General features: G+C 37.9%; 1 protein-coding gene across 1 annotated transcript in view; it reads right to left on the bottom strand.

Moving 5' to 3' along the window:
• The window catches only part of LOC105510919 (chromosome unknown open reading frame, human C8orf34), a 500972-nt gene that overhangs the window by 103364 nt on the left and 381028 nt on the right, over nucleotides 1–16580 (bottom strand). Inside the window, exon 10 of the mRNA XM_011940919.1 lies at nucleotides 2952–3037. Within this exon, the coding sequence (XP_011796309.1) occupies nucleotides 2952–3037 (86 nt within the window). The remainder of the gene's footprint in view (nucleotides 1–2951; nucleotides 3038–16580) is intronic.

The raw sequence follows: 16580 nt of genomic DNA, 5'->3' as shown, positions 1-16580 counted from the left end.
TAACATTCTTGGGCAACAATTATTTTGTTCAAGGAGGCTAAAAATGGGTCCCCAATCCCTTCTGGCTTGGGTTTCTGCTGAGAAATCTGCTGTTAATCTGATAAGTTTTCCTTTATAGGTTACCTGATGCTTTTGCCTCAAAGCTCTTAAGATTTTTTCCTTCGTCTTGACTTCAGATAACCAGATGACTATGTGCGCAGGCAATGATCTTTTCACAATGAATTTCCCAGGTGTTCTTTGAGCTTCTTGTATTCAGAGTTCTAGATCTCTACCAAGGCTAGGGAAGTTTTCCTTGATTATTCCCTCAAATATGTTTTCCAAACTTTTAGATTTCTCTTCTTCCTCAGGAACATCAACTATTCTTAGGTTTGGACATTTAACGCAGTCCCACACTTCTTGGAGGCTTTGTTCATTGGAGCCTTTGTTCATGTTTTTAAAAATCTTTTTTCTTTGTCTTTGATGGATTGGGTAAATTGAAAAACCTTGTCTTTGAGCTCTGGAGTTCTTTCTTCTGCTTTTCAATTTGATTGCTGATACCTTCCAGTGTATTTTGCATTTCTCTAAGTGTGTCTTTGACTGCCAGAAGTTCTGATTATTTTTTATTTATGCTACCTATTTCACTGGAGGGTTTTCCTTTCATATCCTGAATTATGTTTTTGATTTATGTAAGTTGGACTCACCTTCCTGTGATGGTTGCTTGATTAACTTAATATTCAACCTTCTGAATTCTTTTTCTGGCAATTCAGATTTCCTCTTGATTTGGATCCATTGCTGGTGAGCTTGTATGATCTTTTGGGGGTGTTAACCTCGCTTTTTCATATTACCAGAATTGTTTTACTGGTTCCTTCTAATTTGCACAGACTATGTTAGAAGGAAATGTAGGATTCAAGAACTGCTGTTCAGATTCTTTTGTCCCTTAGTGTGTTCCCTTGCTGTTGTGTTCTCCCCCTTCCCCTAGGAATGAGGTTTCTTGAGAGCTGAACTGTAGTGATTGTTTTTGCTCTTCTGGGTCTAGTCATCCAGTGGAGCTACCGGGCTCTGGGCTGGTACTGGGGAGGGTCTGCAAAGAGTCCTGTGATGTGATCAGTCTTCAGGTCTTGGAGCTGTGGATACCAGCATCTGCCTTGGAGGAGGTAGCAGGGGAGTGAAGTGGACTCTGTAAGGGACTTTGCTTATGTTTTTGTTTAGTGTGCTGGTTTTGTGTTGGTTGGCCTCCAGCCAGGAAGTAGTGCTTTCAAGAATGCATTGGCCCTATGAGGAGGATGCAAATCTGCCCTAGGAACATCTGGTTAAGTATTCAGGTTTCTCAGGTGGTGGGCAGAGCCATAGAGTTCCCAAGAGATTATGCCCTTTGTCTTTGGCTACCACAGCAGGTAAAGAAAGACCACCAGGTGAGAGCAGAGATAGGTGTGTCTGAGCTCAGCTTCTTCTTGTGTGGGACTTGCTGTTTCTGCTGTGGGGGATGGGGGTGTGGTTCTCAGTCCAATGGGATTATATTCCCAGAGAGATTATGGCTGTCTCTGCTGAGTCATACAGGTTGCCAAGGAAGTAGGGGAAGGCCGGCAGTCACAGGCTTCACCCAGCTCCAAGGCAGCCCATAGTCCTAAAGGCTGGTCTCACATCCACGGTGCCACCTCAACAGCAGTGAGTTTATTTCCAGGCAGCAAGTGATCAGGGCTGAGAACTTGCCCCAGACCACGAGTCTCCTCATCTAGAAAGCAAGAAGACTCAAACTTTTGCATCTCAGGGAGCCTACAGTGGTGGTCCATTTCCTTCAAATAGTCTGTGGATTCTCTCGGCTTTCTTGGTATGTTCCTGCAGTACTTCTTGGAGCAAAAGTTCTTGATGTGAGTCTCCACATACTGCTCTGTCTGTCCTAGTGGGAGCTGCAATCTGGTCCTGCCTCCTGTCACCATCTTAATCTTGAGCATCTTTGGGCATCTTTTGATAAACATGAGCTTTTAATTTTCTACAGTTGAATGCTCCAATTATTTCTTTTATGGCTGGAGATGTTTTTGTACTGTTGAAGATGTCCTTCTCAATCCAGGTGTAAGAAAAATACTTTCCTGTAGTTTATCTTCTAACTAACCAGGTTGAATGTATGGACTGTGTTTTGCTATTATGCTGACTGATGAAGATGTGATGTACCTTAGATGGCACTGGAGTGACATTACCAGTACTTATTTACATATACAACAAACATTTTGAATTGCTCTGACATTAAGTTTGTTTGCTAGGTTAAGGAATTTCCATTTTGTACTATAGAAAATGGAAATGAAATAAGCAGCTTTATTTTCAGAAAAACAATGAACCAAAGAGGGGTAAGATGGTCCAAGGAGGGCCAAGAAGGGAGTTATACTTGATGGAGAAAGAAGGAAAAGACATAGACCAGGCAATATTAGGGCAAATACAAAGGAGGTTGACTCTGGGAGGAAATTCTGAAGTGACATTGACATAAATGGAGACCAATTTAAAACAGGGCTGGGAGAGGGGGAGTATGATATTGTCAAGTATGATATTGACATTTCTGCCCAAGAAGAATGACTGCATCAATGACGTGAGAATGGGAGCAGTGGGTATAGCAAGTGACAAGGGGCAGAGAAACAGTTTCATTTTCTAGAAGTCCAGCTGACAATGTGGATTTCTAAAGACAAGTTTGAATTAGTGACATAATTTAGGGAGAAGCCAACTTATAGTTGATCTGTTTGGACCTTAAACAGAACAGGGGCATAAACAGATGACTCCTTAGAATCCACACTTCTCAATTCCTTCTATCTTTTGCTCTTATCCTGACACAAACAGCCCCAAGGAGTGTGCCAGTGGTAGATACGTGACCTGCAGCTACAGTGAATTCACACAAAGGAAGATGTCTGGTTTACTTTTTTCCTTTATTTCTTTAATCTTTAAGTGCCACTAGAACTGCAATAAATATTGTTGAACTTACAACTTACCGAATGAATCTGGAATTTTTTCATCTGGAGAATGGAGCATTGGTAGTGACTCTTCTGTTCTTTCTGCCAGGTTTTCTCCTTGAAGCCTAAATAATTAAAAATGGTCATTGAAACATCTCATAATGTTAAATTGTGAAGTGTGAACTATGAACCATGGGGAACATGGCCGTGAACTTCAAGACTCTAAACTCAGATATGCATGTTCAAAATAGAAATACAAGTTCACTAAAACCATTTTAATATAGGATTTTTGCTGTTCTAACCATTAAGGAGAAGTCTTCTATATTTCCTGTTACATACATGCCACGATTTATCTAGGTAGAATCTGCTTTTCTTCTCAGCCTGATCGTAGAAAGGTTTAGAAGCACGTATTTTCACTTAAACCCCAAAGGGGAATTGAGTGGAAGGAAAACAAGAGGCCAACACAGTGTGCTCACCTAGCATCAGGGTCTGGGAGTCATAAAAGGGTTTTCTTGATTCCACAGAGGTTTATCAAACACAGTCTTCCAAATCAACCAACCTAAGCTTTAAGGCCTGTGGTTCGAGATATGTATCAGCAGTAGAGGTAAAGATTCCTAATGTGTGACTGCCCAGGCTTCTCATAGACACTGAGCCTTCCTCAGGAGAGAACAATAAATACAGGCATAATTTATAACTATACTGGGTTCAAATGTTATAATGTTATGTAAGTTGTAATTTTTATAAATGTTATAATTCTCAGCCATTTTATATCTTTGCTTTTATATACCACAGCAGAATCTCATATAATTTGCTTTTTGACTTTTACAAATTCAATCATATATGCTTATCTCTTGATCTTCTGTGTAATTACAAACAATGTAAATTATATGTGTACCATAATTTTTATAATATTAAATTCTGCATATCCCTCTATTATACATTTATACTTACTTACTACCTTCTGTATATGAAATCACACTTACTGTATTGTATAAGAAAAACAATTCTCAAGGGGAATTTCCTGAAAGTTGTAACATTTTTTGCTAAACTTTGTATGGTTTTGTACTTTAAATTAATTTTTTATAATTTTTCTTTGGAAAAAGGCCACTTTTAAATAAATAAATTAGCTACATATGTTTCAAATATTCTCTACTTTTTATTATACTCCCTTTGGATAATCAATTTCAGTATTCAGCAATATCAAATATTCTGTTGTGGGCTCTCTTTGTCCAGAACCATTCTATCAAAATCATATCAAAGAGAGAAGGTACAGAGGTGCATTAAATATTAAAAGGTATGAGTAAAAATTAATATTGAAAATTCACAATGAGCTCCAACACATTGGGATATTTAACATTAAGTTAAAACCCCAGGCCAGGTGTGGTGGCTCACTCCTGTAATTTCAGCACTTTGGGAGGCTAAAGCAGGCAGATCAGTTGAGGCCAGGAGTTCAAGTCTGCAGTCAGCCATGATCACGCCACTGCAGTCCAACTGGGGTGACAGAGTGAGCACCCATGTCTCTAAAAAAAGTAAATATTTTTTTTAATCCTAAAAAAGAAAATAAATCTCCAACAAAGACAGAAAGAAGCAAGATCTAAAAACAGTGCTGTAATTTTTATTTGCTTGTTATATTAATCAATAAAACAAAATATTTATTTAGCACTTATTATTATGCTCAAGCATAAGCCAAATGTCATGGAGATGCAAAGAAATTATAACTGTCCCTGATAGGCTCTAATATAGCTTAGTGGAAGAGACCAATGGCTATGGACAAAAACTCAACAAATTGGGTGGCCTTGCGGCTGGCTCGTCCTTGTCCACACAGTGCCCTCCAGATACCTTAAGAGCTGAGTTTACCATGACTTGGCACCAATTCCATTGTGGAAAGGTTCACAGCCCTGCCATCCTCGAGTGCTCTGCCAATGTTTCCCAAGCTGTAATCCACACAGCACCACTTCTGTAAGAGGTTAATGGGTACTGTGCAAACAAGGGGTGTGTGGGCAAGTCCGGGAAATACAGTCTAAATAAAAGTTAAATTGTTTTTTGTTTTTTTACCATAAGAGTTTTACTCATACTCCCAAAGCTTTTTGCTTTGCTTTCTAAAACTCCTTTTCCATATTAAACAAACTCCCTTATATTTTCAGCCCCTAAACAGAATGTTGGCTGCTTGTCCTTCTCATACTGGAAAGTCTCCCCTAAGAACATCACATCCCTGTTCTCTAAAACTCTTCCAGTACCTCCTCTCTCGGGGAGGCTGCCTGACCCACCAACCTGAGATAGCACAGGATTATGTATAACTTCCTTCTCTCTGTCTGCAACAACTTGGGTCAGGCTTGGAATTTTCTTCTTCAACTCAAGTGTTATTATTATCCTGAGTGATTTTGATATTTATGTGTAACTATCTGCTAATCTTAAAGTCCCTTGACCTCCTCACATTCGGAGATCTTCCCTTCCACTTCACCTTCCTTAACCCAAGGACAGACTTGGAATTGCTTCATGGCAGAAATCTGTAAGTTCCGTGTTCTGGTCTCCGAAAACAAACTCACCTCCTTCAGGCTCTTTCACAGCATCACTCTCCTTAATACTTTCCATCCAACTAAATATTAACAAACCTCCATTTCCCTCTTCTTTCCCCTGAGTATCAGAGAGTGTCCCCTCCTGCTTCCTTGCCTTCCCTGCTCAGTTGCGACTTGTTTGTCTCAGCTTCTCTGCACCCCTGTCCTCTGTCACTCCTGCAAAGGCAGACTTCAAGCCTATATTAACCTACCATTTTTCCTGCACATGTGCCACTGAACAATACTTGAGAAAATCATCATTCTAGGATTGGTGACTATAAATCAGTGATCTCTAACTTTAAACTTGAACTTCTTGGTTGTCTTTCTTTTTTCCATTCCTTTCAAAGTATTTTCAAAAATCTCACCATCAGTTCTCCTCTGTGTCACCCAGAACAATGATGTAATCAGGAGTACAGACCTCATCTTGCCCTCACACACCACCTCCAGAATTATCTTCACCCTGATGTGTATTCACCACCTTTCCAATGCACAGAGCACAAGAGGCCCTGTCTCCTGTGTAAGGCTGAGACTATCCATTATGCTGGAAAGATTAGGATCTCAATGTCTCATCAACCTATTTTATCCACTGTCACCCCACCACCAGTATTTTTTCTGTTTTTTTCCACTGTCATTTCCCAAAGCATATGAACAAGCTCACTTCTCTTTCAGTCTTAAAAAAAAAAAAAAAAAAAAAAGCCCACAAAAATAAAATACCTCCCTTAATTATGTAAAATAACTAGCTGTTTCCTTTTCATGCTCAATCCTCTTTGGGCCAAACTCCCATATTTTTCATTCAATGTCTTTACATCCACAGTTTTTATTCACCCCTCAACCTATTTTAATTTGGTTTGTGCCTCTACCACGAGAAAACAGCTTATGCTGACTGCCTGACCTCCTAATTGCCTTGCACAATGGGAAATTTGCAGCCCTTGTCTTTATTTGACATCGTGGTCAAATAGATGTATTAACATCTATTTGTTCTTAAGGCAGTCACTGCTTTTCTTCTGTGGCCCTTGTCTCTCTTGCATATCTGACTACCATTTCTCAGTCTCTTTTAAAGGCTTTCTCTCTTTGTAAACCCATAAATGTTATATTTTCCCTCAGCTCTATCCAAGGCCCTCTTTTTCCCATTCTAATCATCTCCCTGACTCATCTCATCCACTTTGATAGTTTTATTAAGTTCATATAGGTTGAGATATTTTAAATCTTTATCTTAAACCATCAGCTCAAGATTGGTGTACCCAAATTCTTATAGGACATATTACTTGTATACAAGATAAGCTCCTCAAAGGCAACATGTCAAAAGCAAACTCATCTTCCAAATCACTCTGCCTCTCATTGCACATGGCTAGCCAATCTGTCTTGCTGAATCTACTTCTTAAAGAAATGTCTCGAATCCATCACTTCTTTATAATACTGCCATAGTGTGACTTCTTATCTTGATTTGCCTGGATTATTGTGCAGTTTCCTTACAGACAGCCATACTTAGAAATCCCTTTTCCATATGGCTACCAGAATGTCCAAAACACAAATCCAGCTATATTTTTCTCATATTTTAAATATTTTAGAGCAAGAGGTCTTAACATTATATTCATGTTAACATTATACTCATGTTAAGACATAGGTATACCCATGTTGCTCTAAATATTTTATGAGTATAATGTTAAGACATCTTGCTTTAAAATAAAGCATGAGAATATTATGGCTAGATTGGTGAGCAAGCAGTCTTAACATGAGTATATAATCACAATAGTTCACAGTGAAAGGAACGAAGAGTTGTGGGTGGATGTGATCTTTTTTGGAGAGAGAGACACTAATTTTAGCCAGCTTCTCAAAATAATCCTTGACTCACAAGGATTTTAGAACTACCATTTTTATTGGCTTCTCATTACCTACAAGATGAATTATATCTCCTTCGTAAGTCATTTGAGTCTCTATATTGCATAATCCCTACCTGTGTCTGCAAATTCATCTTCTTCGATCCTCCAGCATGGAATTTATACTCCATAAACTCCAAACTGCTTTTACTTTTTTCAGGCATTTTGTTATTAAGCCTCTGTGTCATTATACTATTACTTCTGGCAGACTGTATCTACCCCTTCCCATGGTGTCATCCCTCTGCACTTTACTATCTGGCTTGTTTCTAGGTTTTCATTCTAGATTCTCCTCTTTTCTGAAGGTTTTCTTCCAAAAGTCTTACCACCTGTGCAAATCTTTACCACAGCTCTTACTTCAACTGTGATTTAATTATTTATGTAGATGTCTATGTTTGCCAAAACACTGCAAGTGTCTTAAAGGAAAAGATTTTGTTTTTCCTATTTTTATGTAATTAAAGTCTAGTTTAGATAGAGCTTGGTACATTGTAAACTCTAAAAGAGATTTCTTAAGGTACTTCTTAGTGATTATTTCATCTTGGAGATAAAGAAAAGAAAATGTGGCCCAGCCCTATATTGGGGATTTTGTATAGAATACTATAGTATACTTATAACTATATTCCTTTGCAAAGTGGTAAAAATTATGCTGCATATATTTAAGGTTAAGTAGCTCTTAGCCTGGTTCACCCTGTGCAGGGTGTGAGGCAGAGGCTTATGTGTGAGTGGTTGTTTGACCCGGGAGGCAGGAGTGAGGGACATGAGTGTAAAACATGAAAGGAGGAAAGGCAACACAGCGTGAGTTATTGAGCCAACCCCAGACAGGTGGCTGTTGCTTAACCCCACAAGAATTTTTGAGGAGCCTAATGAGGTGTGTCCACTTGAAGGATGAAAGGACAAAGCACTTATTCATAGGTTTCTGGTCAAGGGTGGGCCTTGGGCACTAAAATCCCTGAGCATTTGAGTTGCACATACATTTGTATTGAATGATTCCCATTGGCCATCCTGGGGCAGGAAATAAGATCTGAAAGAAACCAGGATGAGTCAAAATGCTGAACTTTGCATTTGCACAAAGTTGCTTGTCCCAGTTGGAAGCATGGGAAGAAATAGTTGTCAAGAAGAGGTGAGGAAGAGAGTATTTGAAGTGGGATACAAGTGGGGCTGATAAAGATAGTAAACGTGATTGAATTGAAAATAACTGACTGAGATTGGATTTTATACTGGCCAGTGAGATCTTGCTAGAGGAAATGCTGTTATAAATATTAGTAAATTCCGTTCCAAGGTTTGTGTCATTAATCACCTTCCATTGACTTAGTCTTAACAGTGAATGAGACAATGAAAGTTTGTATCCACAGAGATTATTGTACCTATCACAGAGCCTATGATAGTACCTAGTACACGTGCATGATCAATAAATATTTGTTAAATAAATGTTGCTGAAAAGTCTCTGACTCTTACAAGATAGACTTAAGGAAGATGGACTAGTCAAGAGAATAGAGGTCAGAGTTTGTTAAGAGGATTGGTTGCAATAGCAGTAGTTACAATTTTGCTTGCTTGGTGATATTATGAGAGCCAACTGATCCTGATGTTTCACTCTGTAAGAAAAAGCAAGGAGACTGAAAATAGTACCAAGTAGCAGCCAATTACTGGACTAAAAGGATCAATAAAGACACACAGCAGCCAAGTCCATAATAAGGAGGGAGTTTTAAATAATATAAACAGTGAGAGAATGGATGGTGAATTGTGCTAATTTTTTTATACTTTAAAAACCCAAAACACCCAATTAGTTGATATAATTCTCTTAAAAAAAATTCCCTGATGTTGAATGTCAATTCAGTTGAACCATGTGATAGATGAGAGAAGATTTAAATAAGCAAATTAACAATTTTTTCCTGTTGGACTGAAATGGCATTCAGATTTCAGGTTCATGAGCAGTCATCCTTCCGTATATTATCATGGAGAAGCACACACACTCATACACATATATAAAATATTTGTAATCTTCCCTGAATACTTTCTGGAAGAAAACAGTATCTAACTAAAGAGTAGGCATTTGCCAAATGTTTTTTTGAATTGAATACGAATTGAATACGTTGCAAGTAACAAACATCTAGATAGGTAAGATAAATTCAGATGCAATTTTGCAAACCAGAGGAACTAAACTTCGTGTAGCAGGAATCTTTGAAAGTTTTCATTTATATGTCTCATATGGTAAAAGCAGCACTAAAAACATAATATTCATCTTTGGATTGGTGAAATCTAGGAGGGTATTTGAGGAGCTTTTGTGATAATCCAGCAAGAGAAGAGCAGAAGCATGGAGTAAAAGATGTCTATGGAAAGTGCCCATGGTGGCCAAAGCAGTTTCAGGTGCTAAGGAGAGAGTAATAGGTAAAGCTGGTCAGCTTCCATTCTCACGGAGATTACATTATGCCAACTGGAGATGATGAAGAAACAAGTAGAATATACAGAATCAGATGTCAATAAGAAATCTAGTTAAAATTGAAGGAAGGAAATGTAAAGCATAGAAGGCATATAAGGAGGGTCTGTGGGAGGGGCAGTGTACAACTTCATAGCGTATGTCTGGGGAAGGCCTTCCTTGAAGGTGATCTGTGAGCCTAAACTTGAAGAAATGAGGGATTAAGTGACTTAGACCTCTGGAAAAGAGCATTACAGGAAGTGGGAATAGCAAAGAAAAAGATATGGAGGCCAATGACCAGAGTGGCTTGAATGAGGGGAGGAATGGGAGAATATGCCATCAGAGTGGTAGCTATGGCATTTGATGATGAATAATCCTGTTTTCTGATGACAATGGGAAGCCACTGGAGAGTTTTGAAACATAGAAGTGACTTGATGGGACTTTTGCTATAACCTGCTGTGTTGATGATAGACTGCAGGAGCAAGCATAGGAGCCAGGAGACACTTTAGGAGGCTGTCGTACCAACTGTAGTGAAAGATGAGTGTGGCCAACAAAAGGTGCAGTGCTGGAGGTGCTCAGAAGTGGACTGGCTTAATTAGACTTTGGGGGTAAAAGAGCAGAAAAAAATGTAAATATTTCTGACCTGAGCAGCAGAACTAATCCTGTTGCCATTTAGCAAAATAAGGAAAACAGAGAAATTTGGTAGGGATTAAGTGGAATTTTGTTTGGGATATGGTAAGTTTAAAATGCATTTCAAGGAACATTTATTTTACTTTATGGAATAAAGTATTATCTGACTTTAGAGTCGCAATGAAGATAATTGAGATCTCTTTAAGCTGAAAAATAAATAAATAAAAAATAAATAAAATGCATTTTAGACAGGTAGGTAGAGGTGTAGAGAGGTACGTGGAAATCTGTGTGAAGATCTCGAACAGGCTGTTTGAAGTGGTGGGGAGAGTTTTGCCTTCCCTGGATTCCAAAATTTCTACAAAGAACTTTAGAATATGATATACTACTATTTAATCCAGCTACTTAGAATACTATGATATTATATTTCACTGTAAAATAAATAGTAGATCCTGATAAATGTCAATTAGATCGGGGAACCACATTAAACAGTTTTGGTTTTAAGAGATTTTGAGCCATTTGCTTCAAAGGGTTAGAAAATTAACCTATCTTCCTCCTCTAAGGTCTGCTTTTAATTCACAAAGCCTCTTTCATAACAACATTCATCAAGTTACTTCTAAGTCTCTTTCAAATGTTAAATTTCCATTTTTAGAATTCCAGTATGTTTCTCCAGATTTATTTTTTTTGAGGGAAATTCTAACAACTTATTGTCACTCACTCAATTTTGAAGTCTTAAAAAAGTCAAAACTGTCACCAACATCAAAAATTTATTGGGCACTTTCAAAGGCAAAGCTCTGCCTTAGCCCTGAGCCTGTAATTTGGCATGAGACCACTTGCATTTGCATGATCTCCCCAATTACTTTTCAGGCTTCCTGAAGCCAGACACCAAGGTCTGATACTCTCCACAACATCAGGGCCTTGCATATTAATTTATGCTTGTGGTCCCCAGAATAACTAATTCAAATGCTGTCTATCTGAATTCCCTCAGCATTTGAATGGTTCCTTTTTACCCTAGAAAAAAAGTCACTGCTGCCCTACGAAACCTTGCCTCCATCCTCCCCAAGCCCCAGTTCTTCAGCATGTTCTTCCTCCCATTCTCTTTTCCAAACCCGCTTAACTCCATCTCACTTTTCTCTTTGATCCTTGATGATTCCAACTTGACACCTTGGTGAGCAATCTGCTTACCTTGATTCTGGCCCTTTGACACCATCTCTCAGATCCCTCCCAGATATTCCTGCATCCCAGACACAGCTCTACCTCCCCAAATCTTTTCCAAAAAAATTTCCAACACTACCTAGATTTCCTTTCTTATTTTAGTATATTCTTTTCTAGTTTATGTGTTTGTGGGTTTTTGGCATTTGTCTGTAGGTACTCTTGCTGTGGCTTGATTCTTGCTATTGATGTCACAAAGGAGGATAAGCAGCAATGCATGAAGATGATAGCAGAATGAAGTAGAATAGCAGAGGACTGCCCTTACATTCTTCTTCAATTCTCTCTCATTTGCAAGAACCTCTGAACATTTACCTCTAAAATATAATGATTAATGGTGACATAGAGATAGAAACCATCCTCTTTCCTGTTAAATTTTCCTTTTAACTTCCTATCTCCTACAAGTGAGATATGGGCCTGCAAACTATCTGTAACTTTCTAATCAAATTTATAGTTCTTTTTATATATGCATGGTGGCAGACAGGTAGTTGGCATAGGTGCTATCTTATCTGGACTGCTAATTACTTTCCTGGCAGTGGCTTAAGAATTTTAAAAACAAATCTAGGGAAAGTACACTTGGAGAATAGATATGTTTTGTGTTTGGTCTCTTCTGCTTTACCTCAACTCAAATGTAAAAATGTCAACACTAAATAAGGTAGAGAACATGAAATCCGGAGCAGGATTGATTCACGACAAAACCAGATTTTCCAGGCAGATATGACCAGAATGTGGGCCTCTGACTCACACACCTTGGCCAGATTAATATGTGCACAAAGGACAACCCTGGGGACATTCCAATGTCCCTGAAACCTGAGGCAGTCAAAAGAAAGGATTATGTTCAAATGGCCAGCATGCTCTGGAGCTAAGGAACTCCAGGAGAAAGCAGCCAAACAGAATATCTGAGCTAGAGGCAGCCCTGGGCATTGGAATCAGCACACTTCTTTCAGAACAATTGTTCATGCTCATTTTTAACAGGGTTTCTTGTCTATAAAAGGATCTGGTGAAGTGTGAGTGTGCTTTCAGCCTGTCTTGATTCCTGGAGCCAACCTTTTTAAAAATCAATCAAAATGGACATAAGCAGTTAAGGCCTCTGTGGACTCTCGGTGGTTCTCAAATTTTAGGGCACCTTGAAATCTCCAACAGGACTTCTAGAACACAGATTGCTGGGCTCCATCATAGACTTTCTGATTCAGAAGGTCTGAAGTAGAGCCCAAGAATTTGTGTTTCTAGTAAGTTTCCAGATGATGCTGATATTGCCGACAGGGCATTTTGCCTTCTGTAGTTCCTCATCTTTACAGCTTTATAGCTATGGAAGGAGGCCTTTCCCTTTCCATCCACCCTCATTGTGGTAGTTGTAATGCAACATGTCCAGAATTTCAAAAACGGGGAAGACTCTACCAGGGGATATTGGTGTTTTTCTTTCTCTAATGTGCTGGGTGTTGAATTTTTGCTGAACATTAAATTTTCTTCCCAAATATGTTCAATCTTACTGAGGCTCAAAATCTAAGTGTGACTCCACTTGAGCCCAGGATCCTGCATACTTAGCCTAACAGAGAATTGCTTGGTCAGCAGACATCAAGTTCAGCAGCTGTAAGAAATCTTTTTAAAGCACTGATTTCTAACAGGTTGAAAAATGGGACTGTGTGGGAAGCTAAAACATCCTTTTGAAAAATCGCCAAAACCTTGTTTCTTTTTTTAATCATAGATCCCTTTATAGTACTGAAACTGAAGGCTGCCTCACATATGTATGTGATGAAAGACCAGCCCCTCTTCTGTATATTCCTTGGAGGCATCTGCTAGATAGCTGACTTCTTTTGTATATAGCCAATTTCTCTCCTTCTCTCTGGTGGCTAAAAGCAAACTCAACACTTCCAGGTTTTTCTATGCTATAACACTGAAAGTGACAGTATGTTTTGCTGCCCTGGTAAGACGGTTTAAGTTCCCTTCTTTGCTTTTTCCTTTTGAAAAGATTTAGGATACTTAAGAATAAATTGTGATAACTAGTAAAATTAGAAGGTATACTGAAATGTTCAAGTATACTGAACATTCCAAAGTAATATCATTTTGTACCAGAGAAAGATGACATTTTAGTAGGGTTCTATCTGCCCACAAATGGCAATTGGAAGAATGTCGCTAGTGATATACAGTATCACAAGCATTGAGAAATTGCTACAAGACATGGAACCAGCAAGAAGACATGAATCGGGGTAGCCACATAGCAACTTTCTTTAGAAAGTTGTACATTGTTTTGGAGATAAAGGAACTCTGGAAAACCCCACTGAGTTCTTTCTAACTAGGAAGGATGGGGGATAGAAGGCAGGAAAAAGCTGAGATTCCTGTAGAGTTCTAAAACAACTGTGTCCTGAGGTTGCAGCCTAAGGAAAGTGAGCTGTCGTGCAACACCAACGAACAGAAAGGCTCCCCTGGGGGGGAGTTTTATGACTCATTTCTCTATAAAGGTTTAGGATCATGTCATGCAGGCATCACCTTGCTGAACTGGAGGAAAGTCCTCCTAATCTGGAGCAGTGAGGGCAGTCCATGTGCTGGGGACTGCTTCACTAGGAGATACTCACTCTGCCAAGAATCAGGAAATCAGTAGCTCCAATACCATACTCAGAAAATAAGTTCAAAATTCTATATCCTCCATCTGCCCTTACTAAAACCTTCCCTGTGGTGGTCCAAAGTGAAAGAATCAAAATGCAAAACTCATTCATAAGCAAGCATAAAATTAGGGATGACTAGCAAGTATTGAGGTCATTTAAGTAACAGATACAAGACTAAGTCTGTCATTCTAACAACTATGGTTAAAGATCAGAATGCTCACAGTAAGATTCTAGGCAGAGAGGACACATGAGGGAAAAAAAATGCAATAATCATTTAGCAATACTAAACTGCAAAAATCCTGAAAGTAATGGGAGGAAGCTGCAAGGATTTTAAGTACACCAATCCCTGTATCTTACAGAAGTAAGAGATACTGCTTCTGATAATTCAACACATATAAACTTAAATATATTCTCAATAGCTTAACAATAACTGTCTGTGACAATAAGCTATATAGCTTACAAATTATAAGAGAAGAAAGATAGCAAATAAAAGGAAATATCAAGAAATATTAAAGTACAAAAAATGACTAGCAATTTACAAAATATACCTGATATAAAATAAATTAGGTCATTTGTTTATTTAATATGAGTGTGGGACAAAAATCTACCATATATTGACTAAAAGAGGTATCTGGCACAGAGTTATTAAAACAAGTTAAAAGTTAAAGGATGAAGAAAAATATGCATGAAAATGCAAAGAAATTAATCTGTCATAGGAGTAGAGTTGAAACAAAAGACAATGCAAAGTAAAGTTTAGCCATAGTTACTATTAATATTAGGAAAATCAAAATTAGAGGGGAAAAGGGATTAAATAGCAGTAAGGTGGTTAATTGCAATGGATTTGTATTAGCTAAATTGTATAGCACTAAATTATATAAAGCAAATCAATTATAGCTAAAGGAAATTATAACTAATTTTAGTAAAAAGTGAAGTAAAGCGATTACAGCTAAGAAAATTTTGAGAAAAAGTAAATGATGTAGAACTTTTTTATGTAGCAGCTTGGTAAAGATTTAAAAACATGATTTGGGGACAGATGAGTGCTTGTGAAATGGTGATGGAAGAGAATATGTACTACACTTTAAAAGTGTAATTTGGCTATCACTATAGATATAAACTTATATATAAATAGATATTTATTCATTAGATTTTATATCTCTTCTGAATCATCACTTCCTTTTGAGGAATTTATCCGAAGTAGAAAATTTAGCAATGTCAGAAAAATGCTCAGTACTGTGTTGTTTAAGGAACAAACTAAATATGAACAGTAAAGGACTGGTAATAAAAAATGGGGACTATATATATAATCTATCTATGTAGAATCTATATATATCTATAAAATCTATATATAATATATGATCTATATATAATATAGATTAATCTATCATATGTTTTGATTGTGTGATATATATATAGTCCCTGTTTTTATTACTAGTGCTTTACTGTTCATATTTATTATATGAGCAGTATTTTATTATATATTTATTATATATTTTACTATAGACATATTCGTGCCTTTTTTTTCTCCCCTTAAGACAGGATCTCACTCTGTCACCCAGGCTCGAGTATAGTTGTGCAATCACTGCTCATAGAAGTCTTGAACTCTTGGGATCAGGTGATCCCCCCATCTCAGTCTTTTGGTATCTAGGACTACATGTGTGAGCCACCAGGCCTAGCCTACAATAGTGTCTTAAACAATGAGAAAAGACGATGCAGGTAAATATCTATTGATGTGTCAGATGAGTCACAACAAATTAACTGAAAGAGCAAGCAGCAAAACAACATATATTTTTATTTTACTTTTGGAAAACAATCAAAACACATGATAGCTTAATGAATGAATGGATGGATAGATGATAGATAGATAGAGTAGACAGATAGATTACATAGATGACAGAAAAAAATGCAAAGGAAATTACACTGGATTCAGTGCAAAGTGTCTCTCCCAAGCTCACGAGACGTATGATAATTTTCCCATCCAAGTACTAAACAGGCTCAACCTTGCTTAGCTTCCAAGATCAGATGAGATTGGATGTGTTAAAAGTGTGATAATTCTGATTTCAGAATACAGAGCAACAATATTACCAGGAGATCTGTACCTATTTTCCAAATGCATGGTTCCATGTAACACTCTCTGTATTTCAGTAGCCTAGAGTAGAATGTCAGAAATTTAAGCATACAAAGTTAATGTGTTCTCCTTTTCCTCTGTGTTCTAATGTAGCATTGATGTACCTATAAAAAGGAATAAACAGGCTGGGTGGGGTGGCTCATGTCTGTAATCCCAGCGCTTTGGGATGCCAAGGTGGGTGGATGACCTGGGTCAGGAGTTCAAGACCAGCTTGGCCAACACGGTGAAACGCTGTCTCTACTAAAAATATAAAAAATTAGCC

Source organism: Colobus angolensis, unplaced genomic scaffold (genome assembly GCF_000951035.1).
Source record: "Colobus angolensis palliatus isolate OR3802 unplaced genomic scaffold, Cang.pa_1.0 Scaffold194, whole genome shotgun sequence".
NCBI classification, from domain to species: Eukaryota; Metazoa; Chordata; class Mammalia; order Primates; family Cercopithecidae; genus Colobus; species Colobus angolensis.
This window is presented reverse-complemented; position numbering and strand designations above follow the sequence as displayed.